The sequence below is a fragment of the Pseudopodoces humilis genome, chromosome 4 (genome assembly GCF_049639895.1).
Source record: "Pseudopodoces humilis isolate 2021_Gansu_Grassland_sample_001 chromosome 4, ASM4963989v1, whole genome shotgun sequence".
NCBI lineage: Eukaryota > Metazoa > Chordata > Aves > Passeriformes > Paridae > Pseudopodoces > Pseudopodoces humilis.
In genome coordinates this window covers 68,392,544-68,407,164 of record NC_142203.1, presented here as the reverse complement: position 1 = coordinate 68,407,164, position 14,621 = coordinate 68,392,544, and the positions used below count along the sequence as shown (strand labels likewise).

Sequence of the window (14,621 nt, the reverse complement as noted above, 5' to 3'; positions counted from 1 at the left end):
AGGAGAACAAATGACCTGTGAGCTGAAACAGGGGTTTCCAGTTTTGGGTAACCATTTTCCCCTTATCCAGTGCCTGTTGTTTCTTGCAGGTACATTGCAAGTGTTCAAATGCTTATCACTTCTAATTAGTCCACTCAAGATCTGCAGAACATCACTCTATAGATGTACTCTTAATATGAACATAAGTACATGGTTTGAATTCATAAATATGAATCCCCACATTTGCAGTCTGTGACGTTTTCCATCATGCTGTTGGATCCCAGTTGACCTGAAGGTGGTGGCCCTTGTTTCATGCCTGTTAGATATTAAATACTTTCAAATAAGTGAGTGGAGCTGTAATAGGACCTCATTGCTTAGGAGACTAGAGTCGGCATTTGGGCATGAGCAAAGATTGCAAGTGTTCATACAGAGGCTTATGTTAGTCTGTCATTTGTGCATTTTTTTCAAGGACTTTTAATTTATAACATCTTCATTATGATCACATTCATGTTAAGTGGTGACCTGTAGTAACAGGAGCTCTCCAGTAACTCATTGGAGCTGGAAAAAAATAAAAAGTTTGTCTTCAGGACTGCCTTTTGAATGAGGAGTTGCACTGAACAAGCTCTTCAGGTTCCAGTCCTGGTTGTCCAATGAAATTGCATAGTCTGTCTGTGTCTGTATGACTTACCCTGGCATCTTGGTCATTGGAGGTGCTTGAAAGATTTCTGTATGCATTTGCCTGCATGCAGTGTGATCTGTTACCCTTTCTGCAGAATATAATACAAATACTTTTTCTGTTTCTGTAAACTAATTTCATGTTGGCTTTTTTTCTTTCCCTTCTCACACTTCAGGGCCAAGATGAGGCTGATCCATCAAAACCACCCTGGCTCAAAGGAGGGTAAGTGGTATTTCGAGACCTTTTACCTCTACATTTATAATTAGAATGTACTTTAGAGGTCTGCAGTTCAGTCTAAGTAAAAGTAGCATTTATGATGTTTTTAAAATAATCAAGTGGCCAGACCTCACAGAAGGCCAGGCTGCTGCTGTATTTCATTCTCTTCTTAAGCAGCTGGAGGTGGGATATCCAGCTCTTGTGGACCTGTGGTTAAGAACAAGGGCTGTAGTTGCAGTGTATAATCTATAATGTGTTGGTGGCAAGTGCTTATGGCAGAATTATTAAATAATTGCTACTAAGCACCTCAGAGTGGTCTGGATTAAATCCTGTATCCTGGATGAGTCATTGGTGGCAGCAGAAGGGGGAAAGAGTAGCTCTGAAAGAGTGCTGTGTCTTTTTGCTCTTAAAAAAAGAAGATAGGCTTGGGAAAGTCGTCTGTATTTGCAGTGATTCCTTGTAGTTAAAACTGCACTAACTCTAGAAATTATTGCAGTTTGTATTTTTAAAGCATTGCTCATCATGCCTGTGTTGCACAGATGAGAGTGAGCAGGTTGTGCGTTCTCTCCACAGCACACTTCTTGCAGCACATGAAGCAGACAAATTCTGATTGTAATTTCAGCGTGACTCTCTGTGGTAATAGGTGCCAGCATGGCAGTTTCCCTGGGATCCTCTGGCAAGAAAAAGACACATTTTACAGGTTATGTGCCTGGTACATGATCAGGGTGATTCGGTTTGGTGGTGGGGCACCCATTAGAAGCTGTCAGTCAGCAGCAAGATTTGCCCTGAAATCTCAGCCAGACATTGGCTTGCTACACGCTTAAGTTAATTTTCATACTACTGAAGGAAACTGCCCTAATAAAACATGAAGTTAAATCTGAGTTTCATTACATGGCTTTCTGCTGTTGGAGTCATTGTTCTGTGGTGTTGATATTCCCACAAAGTGTCACCTGCGGATGCCTGGAGCTGCCTAGCAACCCCCTGCTTTTCCCAAGGAACCTGGGACTTAGTGAGCGGGCTGCTGCAGAATTGGCAATTTGCAGGAGCAGGAGGCAGTGATTTATTGTAACTATAAACAGCACCTTCTCCTGCTTTAACAAGGAGACAGTGTACTTGGTTTATTGGTTCATGCACACCAAATTATTTCCTAGCCAGAAAGGTGGATACACCTACAGGTCCTGAATTACTTAAACATGTGTTGTCAATTTGAGGCATTGTTTGCCTCAAATTGTAATTATTTTTCTTTTCTATGCATGATACAACTAAACAGTCTGGCTAATGTAGTTTTTACAAAAGTTTGACATACTCACTCATCCCATGCAAGGGATGCCCAGACAGGGTGGTTGTGAGTGGTAAACTTTTAGTTCTACCCTTAGTCACATTTTTGCTTATTAGCCTCAAAGTATACTAAAGCATTTATGTTTGGAGTTTTTCTTTCGATGGGAAGATTAGAGCTGTGGTGTCCTTTGAAGGAAGTAGTCATCCTCTGTCATTGCAAACCACCTTAGAAACCACCTTAGCTGGCTTAGATGGAAGCCTGTGTGCGATACGACTTGTGTTAAAAGATGAATACATGCTTCAAGCAATTTTCATTTACAGTATAATGCAACAGGAGCTCCCTGTAATCACTGGCTTTGGAGATACCACTTTAAAAAAAAGGTATAACTGGTATTATGGATCAGTCTCTGTTGTAGTATCTCATATCTCTATCTTTTATTTATTAGTGCAAATTATCTTCTCATACAGAAATGCTATTCACTCCTCAATACAGCTCTCCATAATAATGCTATAAATATTACATCCACTGCAGAGGAGAGTTACCCTATTACATATAAAACTACACTGTGTATATTTGAGGCACTGTCAATTCTTCTGTCTGTACAAACAACTGTGAATTTATTACGTGAGGTAGCAATTGTGCTTGAATAAAGGGACTGAGGTAGCTGAAAACACAACACTTTTGAAAAATAGGAATTGTTGAATTTATTTAAATAATATTAACAAGCTAAAAGCAGGTCATGTGGGTGTGTAACTGTAGGTACTAGGACACCTCTCTTCAGTAACAAACACAAGCACTTTTTAAATATGTTTGTCATCCTGGCTTGCCACTGGTTCTCATGAACCTCAATCTATCAAAAGTATTTTGCAACAAACCAAGTTGTAACTAGACTTGTTTCTCAAGCACAATAATTTATATAGGCTCATCTTGAATTTATAAAGCATGCAATTTTAATGTTCTTCTTTCCTGGGAAATGTCAGAGTACCACAGTTTCCTTTCAATTAAATTAGAAAAAAAAATTTTAAATAATGTAGGAAAAAACTGTTAGCAGCAGCATTAACTCTGGAGTTTTACTTGAGATCATTTTGTTGCATCTTTTCAGGTTACACACTCTCTCTTTTGATTTTATATATGCTTTCATAATTCAAGGTATTTACACAAACCCTTGACACAAAGCTTATGAATAAACTGTGTTGTGATTTAAGTTATCCTGGGATTCTTTGCATCATCTGAGTAGTCTGCTATGACACCTATTTTACCCCAAAACATTATCACCAGTATCAGAAAGGTTTTGTAACATAAAGGCAGCAGACAAATGAGGCAATATGAACATGTTTCTTACTTCTCGATGTGGGTGAGATTTTTCTGTAATAAGTCAGAAGGGATTTTTGCAGTATAACTTGGTCAAAAAGTTTTTCTGGAATTCTCTATCAGAAATGATGATAGCCTCTAGTAAAAAACACAGCATGGCCTTGCTGTGATGATTTCCAGTGTTGGAAAACTGCACTGTTGGAAAACTGTGGAGCTGACATGGCTCTTGCAGTTACACGTGACTGCTCACCTTCCCACCAAGCTTGTTCAGCCAGCAGCAGCTGTCAGCTCAGGCATGGCTTGGACACGTCACCCTCCTACACCCCATCAAAAAACTGAATTGTACTATTACAATTCTGTCACATATTTCTGTTATAATGGACTGTTTTCCTCTTTGTCACAGCCTCATGCTAGGCTGTGTTGTGCCATCCTTGTCCATCCTTAAGCTGTAGTATAGGTTTGGTCACACTGGATGTTTTGTTGTTTGGGGGTTTTTGCCATTGGCTGTATTTAAGGGGGCTTGAGTCGGCCCTGCTCTCCAATGGCTGCAGGTTGCCTCTTGTCACTTATCAACCTCACAATTTTCATGGCATGTGTGAATTTGTAGTGGCAGTTTGATTTCCTAGATTGTTTCCAAAGGTAGTTTTTATGGCTGTAAGAACAGTTTGTCCCACACTCCTTTTTCCTGTAATTTTCCTGCAGAGCATTTTTGTACCAAATCAACAAAGTAACCAGGCTGAAATTGCCAGCCAGTTCATCACACAAATACCAAAATGTGTAAGCCAGAGTGGCAGGGAGTGAAGACAAATGGCTAAGGATGGAGAGGCAGAGGGTTCCTTTGCTGTCTGTAATCAAGAAGACGACCTCTGAAACCATATTCTTAATGTTAGCAAGGCCTGAGAGCAGAGTGGAGATGGGGAGGGTGAGAAAGACACTGAGAGGCACTGTGGATTTTGCCTGCTGGACTGGGTGTTCATTGCATGGGGGAAGCCACCTGCGGCAGAGAGAGGTATGTGCTCAGTTTCCAGCTTTAGAAAAAAGCATTATCTAAAGTCCTTAGAGATGGATGCATTTACTGGGGGCCTTTAAGCTGGACTAATAGACTGTCTTCAACTACAGGGTTACATCCATGTGGTGTTAACAGTAAGTGGCAGGATCCAGGTATAATTATCCAGGCTGGTCTCATCAGGAGGGAAATAGGTTGAGGTGTTCTATTTCATCAGGCTCTGACTTGCTGGGGTAATCGCCCTTTTGCTCTATTGTCACTTGTGCCAGCAAATGCCACCTGACACACTGTGTGTACGGGTCTGCATGGCTGGAAATGCTGAGCACCATGAATGGTCTCTTTTATAGAAATAAAAATAATATATTTTCTCCTCCCATGTCAGGTTTTTCCTAATAATTATATGGGTCTCAAGGGCTGGTATTAAGTGTAAGGTATTAAGACTAGAATCAGAAGATGGGTAGTAGCATCCTTCCCCTGGGCTGATCCTCTTCGACTTGTTCCCGCCTAACCACCAACACCAGGCAGGAATGTATGGATAGTTGTGTGTAAAGAAGATAAACACTTAATCGTTTTTAGCATTAACTTTACACTTTCTTAAGTATAATCTTCTAGCTGTTTTTCTTCCTCCAGTAAAGTATCCCCTTATTCACCCCTCCCAGCCCTAAATTAATTAGGTTGTTTGGTTTTTTTCCTCCTGAATTTCCAGGCCTGCAGGTGGTCTCTATGGCATTGATAGCATGCCTGATCTACGCAAAAAAAAGCCAATTCCACTTGTCAGTGATCTGGTAAGAGATTTGTTTGTTTCTCTTCTGCTACACAGCATTTACACAGCTGGCTTTAATTTCCTGATATATGGGCACATTCATTGTCACTTCAAGAAGCTCAAGTGTTTTGTTAAATTAATTCTTACACTAAAGGGTTAGGAGTATGGCTTGAAATATCTGAGTGAGAATGAGCTATGGTTTTGTAGAAAATTTCATTCATTTGACAGAATTAGGTTATTTTTCATGTTCTTTATCCTTTACACAAAATATTTGATTGTTTTTAGGCCTGCATCATTTTTAAATGTTTTGCTAAAAATCAAGTACCTTAGGGAAAGTTATAATGTCCATGTGAGGTTTGGCAGCTTACCAGAAGGCTGGAATTTTAGAGGATAGATAAATGAGCATATGTGCTTGGATTTTAAAAGCTATTTGCAATATTGCCAGTAGACTTCTGTGCTGGGGAAGCATGAGAACCAAGTGAGTAATGAGGACAACTTTCATATGCTTGTATGATACAGTGAAATAAGGCTTCTGCAGGACAAATGGTTTTCTGTTGGTTGTATTCAGTACACGTAACGATTTCATACTTGAGAGAAATGCTGTAACAGCTGAAAGACCAAAGTTTCTATATCCTGTAATTCGTGTGAAAAGATGCATACAATTTTGTCTGCCAGCTTATGCATGGACAGCTTTGTATGTGTCTAGGTAACTGCTTGTATCTTAAATCTTTGCAATAATGGCATTAACTTGTGTTACTTCCTTTGAATGCATTCATTCTCTCTCTTCACAGGCCATGGTAAGTGGAGGTGAAGACTATTGATCAAGTCTTCACCAGAAAAAACCCCTTAGTTTGTGTTATTTTCCCCTCTACTTCTTTGCTTTTTGTTTTGAACTTGCAGTATTTCAGTGAATGCGTATCCAACGCTCTCTCCTGCTCCATCACTGTTGGAATGAACTTTTTTGGTTTCTCTTAAGCAGCATAAAGCAGAACATAAATGGTACAAAACTGATAGAGTTGGATGATTTCAAAGCAAATGCTTCTATCTTTAAATATCCTTCCCTGCCCTCATGTTACTGGATTGGCTGCAAAAATCCCTTGTATGCCACTGTGAGATGCTGCAAAGACAATGCCCAGCAGCTGCAAAGCATGTTGGTGTCATGTGAAAGGCAATTCTTCCAGTTCATGGAAATGCAGTTCATTGTGTTCAGTGATGGCTGATGAATGTGATACACCATCATATTCAAACCTCCGCTCCCAACTCACTCCCTTTTCTTTTATCCTTGTTGCTTCCAACCTCTTTACTGTCACATTTTGGGGTGTTGTATGTTTTGTAAAGCTGATGAAATAATCTCCTTTTCGATATGAATGAAGTTAGATATAGAAAAGCGAGTCTGTAGTAGTGACCTCAGTAGAAGTAGACAGTAGAAGGACTACTGTTGCTACCAGAATGTAAAAGTGAAGATGGGAATCCAGGTTTCCTTGAAGTCTTTCAGAGAAACGAATAGACATTTACTAGAGGGAGACTGATTATGGACAGATGGAAACAAGTTTGAGAACTTTCAGAGTATACATTTGACTCCTCTGAGATTTGAGCAGTCATTTAAGAAACCAACTTAAGTGCAGTAGATTGCTGGTTTGGTGTCTGGCATGACAGAGCTCACATCTCTGGGCATGTAATGCCATTGCACTTATAAATGTTGGTGGTGAATAACAAAATTTATTCCTCCCTAGTCACTGGTTCAGTCCCGAAAAGCCGGAATTACCTCAGCAATGGCTACTAGAACATCTCTTAAAGATGAAGAGCTGGTAAGTGGGAGTGTTGCATGACTTCTCTTAATTCTTAGTAAGCAAATTAAAGGGATTTGGCTCTCTGAGATTCAGAGCCAGCTTCACAGATATCAAGAAATATAGATGCAAAGCTTCCTGTTTGTTTGAAGAAGAAATCAAATACATGAAAATAATATTTAATGTATCAATGTAGTCCTGGAAAATGTAGATTCACAGAATATGCTGAGTTGGAAAGGCACCCATCGGGATCATTGAGTTCAACTCCCTGTCCTTCATAAAACACACCAAGAGACATCATCTGTCTTGATGATGTTGTCCAAACACTTCTTGGAATTAGTAAGCTTACGATTTCCTTCTGTGCTATTTATCATAAGAGACAGTGTGTGAAACTTGCTTTATTCAAGATATTTCCCATCCACAAATATTAATAGTTGTCTTCCAAGTTTTCTAATGCCTGAGGAGATATTTTTGGAAGGTGTGTCCTCTGACACCACATGTAAAAATTTGATTTATTTGTCCACCTCAAATATGTAGTTTTATTGTGGTGGTTATGCCTTTTCCTGTAAAACTCTTGTGTTAACCAACAAAATAGTCTCAAACACCTTCCTGTATATTGGTTTACATATGCTCTTGCCTTTCAGAAATCTCATGTCTATAAGAAGACCTTGCAAGCCTTAATTTACCCCATCTCTTGTACAACCCCTCACAACTTCGAAGTGTGGACAGCCACAACTCCTACCTACTGCTACGAATGTGAGGGGCTGCTGTGGGGCATCGCACGGCAGGGAATGCGCTGCGGGGAGTGCGGGGTCAAGTGCCACGAGAAGTGCCAAGACTTGCTCAATGCTGACTGCCTGCAGAGTGAGTAGTGGCCAGTGGAGTGTGTCTGTTCCAGAAATGGTTGCCAGAGCCTTCCTAAATGTACTGATGATATCGTAGGGATCAGTGAAGCTGCAGTGATTAAAATGACTGTGTGTTTTTTGAAAAGGTCCCACTGGGCTAGACCTACCCCCTGGGGGCACAGACAGCTCCACTGATGCAGAAGAACTTTACAGCATTGTGCTTGATGTCTTTTAAAAGAAGATCTAATTTTTCACTCTTTCATTGGTTTTGGTTGATTTGTTTGTTGGTTTGGTTTTTTGTTTTGTTTGCTCTCTTTGTGTCAGCTCAGGTTGTGTATTTGCCAGCATATCCTGCATTGAAGTGTGGGTTGGATGAATAGGGTATGAGGCTGAATGATGTGACATTTGTTTTGCTCTCTTGCCCTGGTATTACAGTCAGGTTGCTTGTTCCAGCTGTCAGTCTTTGCCACTGTTTCAAGTTTTTTAGGCAGCACTGGGTTCCTGCTTAGGGTAAAGAGTCCCTGGGCTTAGCTTGGATTATCTGTACCAGCAGCGGCCTGGGAAGGCATTTTGTCTTTTCAACAGTAGGTCTGCTCTGCTGAACCACTTTAGAGACCTAGGGCTGAGTTAACAGAGATGGTGAGTCATATACAAAGGTGTTGTTTGAGTATATGGGCAGTATTTAATCTTCCTACTAGTATTTCTGATTATTTTGTTGGTGTGAAAACTAAGTATACAATTGAGTCATCTCCTCAAGGAAGTCTGTAACTTTGTAGAGTAAATGACACTGTACACAAACAATGGACAAGTTTAAAAGGAATTTGATTAAAGGAGGGGGGGAAAGAGAAAAAAGTACTTATTTAGGCATCTGCCTTGGTCCAGTTGTTTTTATTTGCTTGAAATACCATTTCTTAATTCAGTCTCAAATTTATATTCCTGCTTGAGAGCAAAATATCTCAGTCTAAGTAGAATTGAAATTTCTTACATGTGTGTTAAATCTTGAGTAGGAAGGTGTGTCTGTTCTCTCTTGCTTTTCTTGTCATTGTAGCTTGATGGACTAGGTCTAAAGAATCAGAAAAGTTTATGAAGTATGAAGGGACTTATTTTAAATTCTTGTCAGCAGTTCTAGGAATATAAGTCAGATTTTGTGTCTGCCTTAGGCTATAGTTGTTTGGGAAAGCCAAGGCTGAATGATTCAGCGAGGGATACCAGTGAATCATAGGTCATTTGTTTTTTCTTACGACTCTTCTTAACACCCCAAATGGATATTGTTTATGCTTGTATTTTTGATGTGTGCAGAGTCTTAAATTTGTCATAGTTAGGTCTGGGGCTATTTGCAGTGGCTTATTTGTAAGACACATCTGCTCCTGGCCAAACACCTCTGTCCCCCAGTTGCTTAGTGGTTCTAGATTTGTCTTTGAGGGTTGGGAGATGAGTTTATAGCATTTGAACGGTTGCATCATTGGCACCTTGGCTTTGTTAAGACTTTTCTGTGACTAAGCAAAGAGCTGTGCTGTTGCATTTTGTCCAGGAGAATGTAGTTTGGTCAAAGCTCAGTTTTCTGTCACAGTCTGATGCACAGGATCAGTTCCTGAGAATAACCTTTTTGTTTCTGGAGTTCACCAGAACTCTCAGCTAACTGGTAATTTTCAGTATTTGAGGTGAAAAGCTCAAAGCATCCTGCTTGATTCAGATGCATACCCATGATGCTGTAGTGTTGCAAGGGAGTTGTGATATCTCAGTAAGGAAGAAATCTCTGGAGAACAGAGGAGGATTAGGTTTGCACCAGCAGCAGAGAGAAACAGGCACAAAGCTGTTGTACAGAGTAGTGGTGCTGAAGTTGAAAACAACAAGGAAGAACCTCTGTGTATGTAGTCATATTAATGACTTAGAGGAGGTGTGTTCCTGCAGAGGAGGGTTGTGGCTATCCATGTTCAAGAAGGGAGACTTAGATGAGAATGGGTACTGGAGAGAATTCAATAGTAATGGGAGTAATATGAGAATGTTGAGAGAGAGGATGATGCAAGATTGTTAATCTTTCAAAAGAGAGGCTTGGCAATCTGGGGCAGGAGGGCAGGAATCATGCTGTTTAAAAAAAAAAACAAAACAACAAAAAAACTGTACTAGGTCTGTCCTAATAGAATGTTTCTAAAGGTTCTCTGCATTATGTTGCAGAGTCCAGGGCAGAAGTGTAGGACATCTGCACATAGTGCACCTGCTACAACACTGGCTTACTCTTGCAGTTTACAGATATCTATGTCTTAAAGCCTTTCTGGGCAGTAGATACTGTTTCACAGCTGGCAGCGGTGGGTCTGTGAATTGGTTTAATCCTTGTTTGAACCTGTTTATGCTTATATTGGGGAAGAGGGAGATAAGCTACTGGGAGACAGATGATTTTTTTAAGCTTATTGTTAACAAAAGAGAAAAAGGTCTGAATTTGCTGTGAGAAAATTAAAGGTAGAAGACAACTTCAGTGATTTAGACTCCCTGAGAGCAGGGAGTCTCTGGAGCTGAGACTCTGAAGAATAACCACGAGGGAAGGTTTTCTTGTCTCCAGTTGTAATTACATAATCTTATGCAGTGGGCTGTAGGATGTGATGATGGCAATACTGTGTTTTTCCAAGGAACAGAAGAAACAACTGGCAATTACTTTTCATATATGGCAAAGCATTAAGCAAGAACTTGTTATTTTATTCAGGGGATTGTGGATGTTTTCACATTTTATTTCGAAATGCAAACTCAGGATACTTCATCATGCAGAGTTACAGAAACAGAGAAGAAACAACTGAGAATACACCAGGCTTAAAATGTGTGAAGCGTGTAGAAAGGTAAAACCCAACCAAACAAAAATTTTACTTACTGAGTTACTCATAAGGTGTCCAGAATCAAGGAATAGATACTGAGCAGTCTGCAGGGTTACCCATTGTGAATATGGAGGGTGTCATTAGTTGGGGTAGAGGTGTAGAGGAAGCTGGAGATGGTAATTGTGTAATGAAAAGATAGAAAAGACAGAGGATAGTGGTGGAAGTTGGAGAAGGGGGTGAATGTGCCTCTGGAATGGGAAAACAATGGTTATCAGTACTAGAAATGTATTAAAAGGCAATTTCAGGCAACTATGTTCTTTGCTTCGATGTGTTCATGGTAAAATTCTTCTAACTGGAGCCCAGTGAGCCAGAGGAAAATGGAGAAGTTTAATTTCTTTTTACACATATGTTTGAAGAGCATAGTCTGTACTTGAGGAATGAGAAACAGGGTGTCTGGGGGGACAAACAACAGTTTAGAGATCCCATAAATTCAAGACTGAAGTTTCTTGTATACTGAACTCAGCAGGGATTTTTTCCTAACAGAAGCTTTATTGTTGCTGTCGGCAAAAAACCCAAAATATTCTCAGGACATGTATTCACTTATGTCTATTTAGGGCTTCCAGAAAATGTTACAGAGGAGTAAAATGAATTTTCAGACTGGTAACAAATACAATTGTATTGATTACACCTTGATGCCTCAGGATATATATTCACTTAAATCTGTGCAAGTCTTCAGAAAATGTTGCATTGGAGTAAAATGAATGTTCAGGCTGGTCGCATACACTTTTCCATTGTTTATGCCTTAAAATTTTGGGTAGACACCTGGGGTTTTATTCCTTAGATTTAGAATGTGCTGTATATCCATTTTTCATCCTTCATACCTTTCTGGGGAAAATAATTCTCCAATTCTTTTAGAATTAAGTTTGGTTATCTCTTCTGAGGGTATTTTTCTTAGACTCTATGTTTTTAACAAACTTATTATCTGATATACTCAACAAATTTATCATCAGTGTGGGACTGCACTGGTGTGCATTCAGCAATGCTTTGTTGCAATTTGAATCAAAACACATCTGCAGACTGCTTCAGCAGGGCTTTTCTATGGATTGGTGTGTCTGAAATGCAATAACCTGGAGTCAGGCAGTGTGTGTACTGCAGCCTCCTGGTTCATAATGTTGTAGGTACTTAGGAGCTATTATTCTGATGATAGGGCACTTACCTTTTTATCAGAAGCTCTTAAATACTTGCTCAAGGGACAGTGCTCTGTTTTCAGCCATCTGCTATTCCTGGAAGTAGTAGAAATCTCTGCTGAATGGGTACCTTTCCTTTCTTACTTGACAGAGCGTGGATAGAGGGATGTTCTTTAACCATCCCCATGGCAGGCAAAGCTTTTGGAAACCGAGGTTTTATCTCTTGCCTTGAGCATTGGTGTAGTACTAACTAAGTTAGAGTGGGCTGGGCAATTCTGGTATCAAAGGAAGTGTAAATCTCGGGCTGGATGTGTAGGAGACTAAGGAACAAATGCAGAGAAGTAATTAGCAAGAGGGTGGAATGGAAGGACATTATGTGAGCAAGAGCCTGGTAAGAGGCCTCTGCAGTTCAGGGCTAGCTTTTTTTGTTTGATGCATTTTGACTCAGGACTGTGAGGCATGTATGATGGTTACTTTTTGGATGAGAAACTTGTGTGTGTTGTACTCTGAGTTCAGAGGCTACAGTTCTGAAACTCGAGTCAGTGAGTGGGGGGTTAGTCAGACCAAATAAGTCAAGAGCTAATCATCTTGGCTTCTGAATTGAATGATGGTTAGACACCATGGTGATGAATAGTTATTTGCTCTCAGAGTTCTATGTAGGAAAATATTTGCACAGAAGGAAGAAGGATACCTTTATTTGAAACTTGAATATCTATTTTAAGTTTCAGGGATATGTAATTTCTAAGCATTATCCGCCTACTGAACAGCTGCCTTCTATCCTAAAGTGTTGCTTTCTTGAATTCTTCTTAAAGCATAGAATAACAGTATTGGTGGCTTACTAATAGCTGTATCAATACAATTCCCAATATAGATATATTTGCTTTCTGTTTCCAGTCATAAATTGACTAATAATTCAGTCCTAGAGAGAAAGGAAAGCCCAGAACCTGTACACATTACTTTTATATTCCAGTGACTTTCTATTGCCATTCACAGGATTTGAAAAGCTGATCCATTGACCAGAAACCTCTTTGCAACTTAGAGAAACACAGTCACAGTCCAAGAGCAGGAAAAGCACCCTCTGCAATTCAGTATAGCGACATGTTTTTCTTTTAAAAACACATACATCGTAGTTAATTAGTCCCCCAATGGCTGTTTTAGAATCCCTCTTGGTTCTGTACCAAGAAGCAAGTATCAAAATTTTAAAAGAGTGTGTTGTTGAGACAGCAGAATAGACATTCTTTTAGACATGTTCTTTGTTAGTCTGTATTTTTAAACAAGGTGTCTGTCTGTTTCAGGCTTTTGCCCTGAAGTTCAGGCACAGTCTCTGCAGGCAGAGAGAGACCTTTCCTAGGGAAGGAATAATGGAGCAGCCTGGGCAAATTATCTGGGCATAGTGGGGAAGCAGTGTGGATGGAGGTGTGGGGTTTCCTCCGGAGTCACAAGGCAGAGCCAAGTCTTGGAGGTTACTGGACGGCTGTAGGGGTCTGTGTGTCATGGCATGAGCATCCTGCAACCCGGGGTGCCCTGGACTGCTGCTAGGTTTTTGCAGAGGCATAAATCCACTGTGCAAGGTCTCTGGAGGTTGTGGGGATGTTACACATGTTTTTAATTAGAATTCCTCCATTTGTCCAAATTTGCGTGCTAAAGCCTCATTTGATGCTCCTGCAGTGCTTGCATTAAGGTGTGTTTTAATTTGGTTCTTAATTTCCTTGAAGTCAGAAAAGTATGGGCTCAGTTGATTTCTTTGGATCATGACAGATCTCAGAATTCCAGCTAGGAAAGGCAAATTGTTCAGTTTGGCCTTTCCCAATTTCCCAGTAATTTTCTGTAGTTCTGCATATATAGCATAGAGTCCATTTCTATCCTCAGGAGACCTAGTTCTGTTAAAGCTGAATAGCACTTCTTATCTGAAGTTCAAAGCATAGCCCCTGGTATCATTTCAGTTTCATTTTCCTGTAATAAATGTTAGGTGCATCACCGATGAGTAGAAACAGCAGGGGCTGTGTAATTAATTCCAGTATTTTTGATTTCATTTCATCTTAAGCCAACAACAGGAAACTCTGGGGCATATACTTTTTATTGTACTAAATTAAATACTGAACATCAGGCCTCCAGCAAGAAAAATTAAAAAGTGCTCAGGTAATGTAAAATTAAGGCTTGTTTAACACCCAGGCCATTAAGAACATGCCTTGGTATGCAGTATCCTTAATGAACTTCTGACACTTCTGTTGCAAACTGTTTTTATTCTCTTTGGCTATGTACTGCTGGGCTCCTCTGTGTGTGTATGAGTTCATAGGACTCTTTTCATATTTAGTCACTACTTGCTGAAACAGTTTTGAATGCAAAACTGTAATTCCTTTTAGCAAGGGTTCAGATATCATATTTGCCCACTTCTGGAAGAAAAGAGTTTCATGTATCTTTGTGATTGATTAGTCCCTTTGCACACACCTTGCACCTGCTTTAATACATATTTTTAAGGTTATTTAATATTTGGTGAATACCTGAATAAGGATATTTTTCCTAGGACTAAGCTTACTTCAGTTAAACTATCCTGGAGAAGAAAAACAAACAAAAGTATATTACATTAAACAGAAATGTTATGATTGAATGTGTTCACTTTCAGACTTTTGTACTGGTTTAACTTAATCTGACTTAAGATCATAATTTGAAATTGCTACAGACAGTGTATAGAGAGGCTGTGCAATCCTGAGTTCCTGCTTTTCATTTCACACCTGAGTTATCTGCCCTGTTAGCTCACATTGGTGCTT

At 39.8% G+C, this 14,621-nt stretch overlaps 1 protein-coding gene across 8 annotated transcripts in view; it reads left to right on the top strand.

The window, feature by feature from the left end:
- Positions 1 to 14,621, top strand: part of UNC13B (unc-13 homolog B) — a 208,741-nt gene that overhangs the window by 121,873 nt on the left and 72,247 nt on the right. For all 8 annotated transcript variants that reach the window (XM_014257005.2, XM_088054006.1, XM_014257004.2 and 5 more), the window contains 4 exons: positions 831 to 877; positions 5,174 to 5,252; positions 6,964 to 7,038; positions 7,662 to 7,881. In XM_014257005.2, the coding sequence (XP_014112480.2) occupies positions 831 to 877; positions 5,174 to 5,252; positions 6,964 to 7,038; positions 7,662 to 7,881 (421 nt within the window). The remainder of the gene's footprint in view (positions 1 to 830; positions 878 to 5,173; positions 5,253 to 6,963; positions 7,039 to 7,661; positions 7,882 to 14,621) is intronic.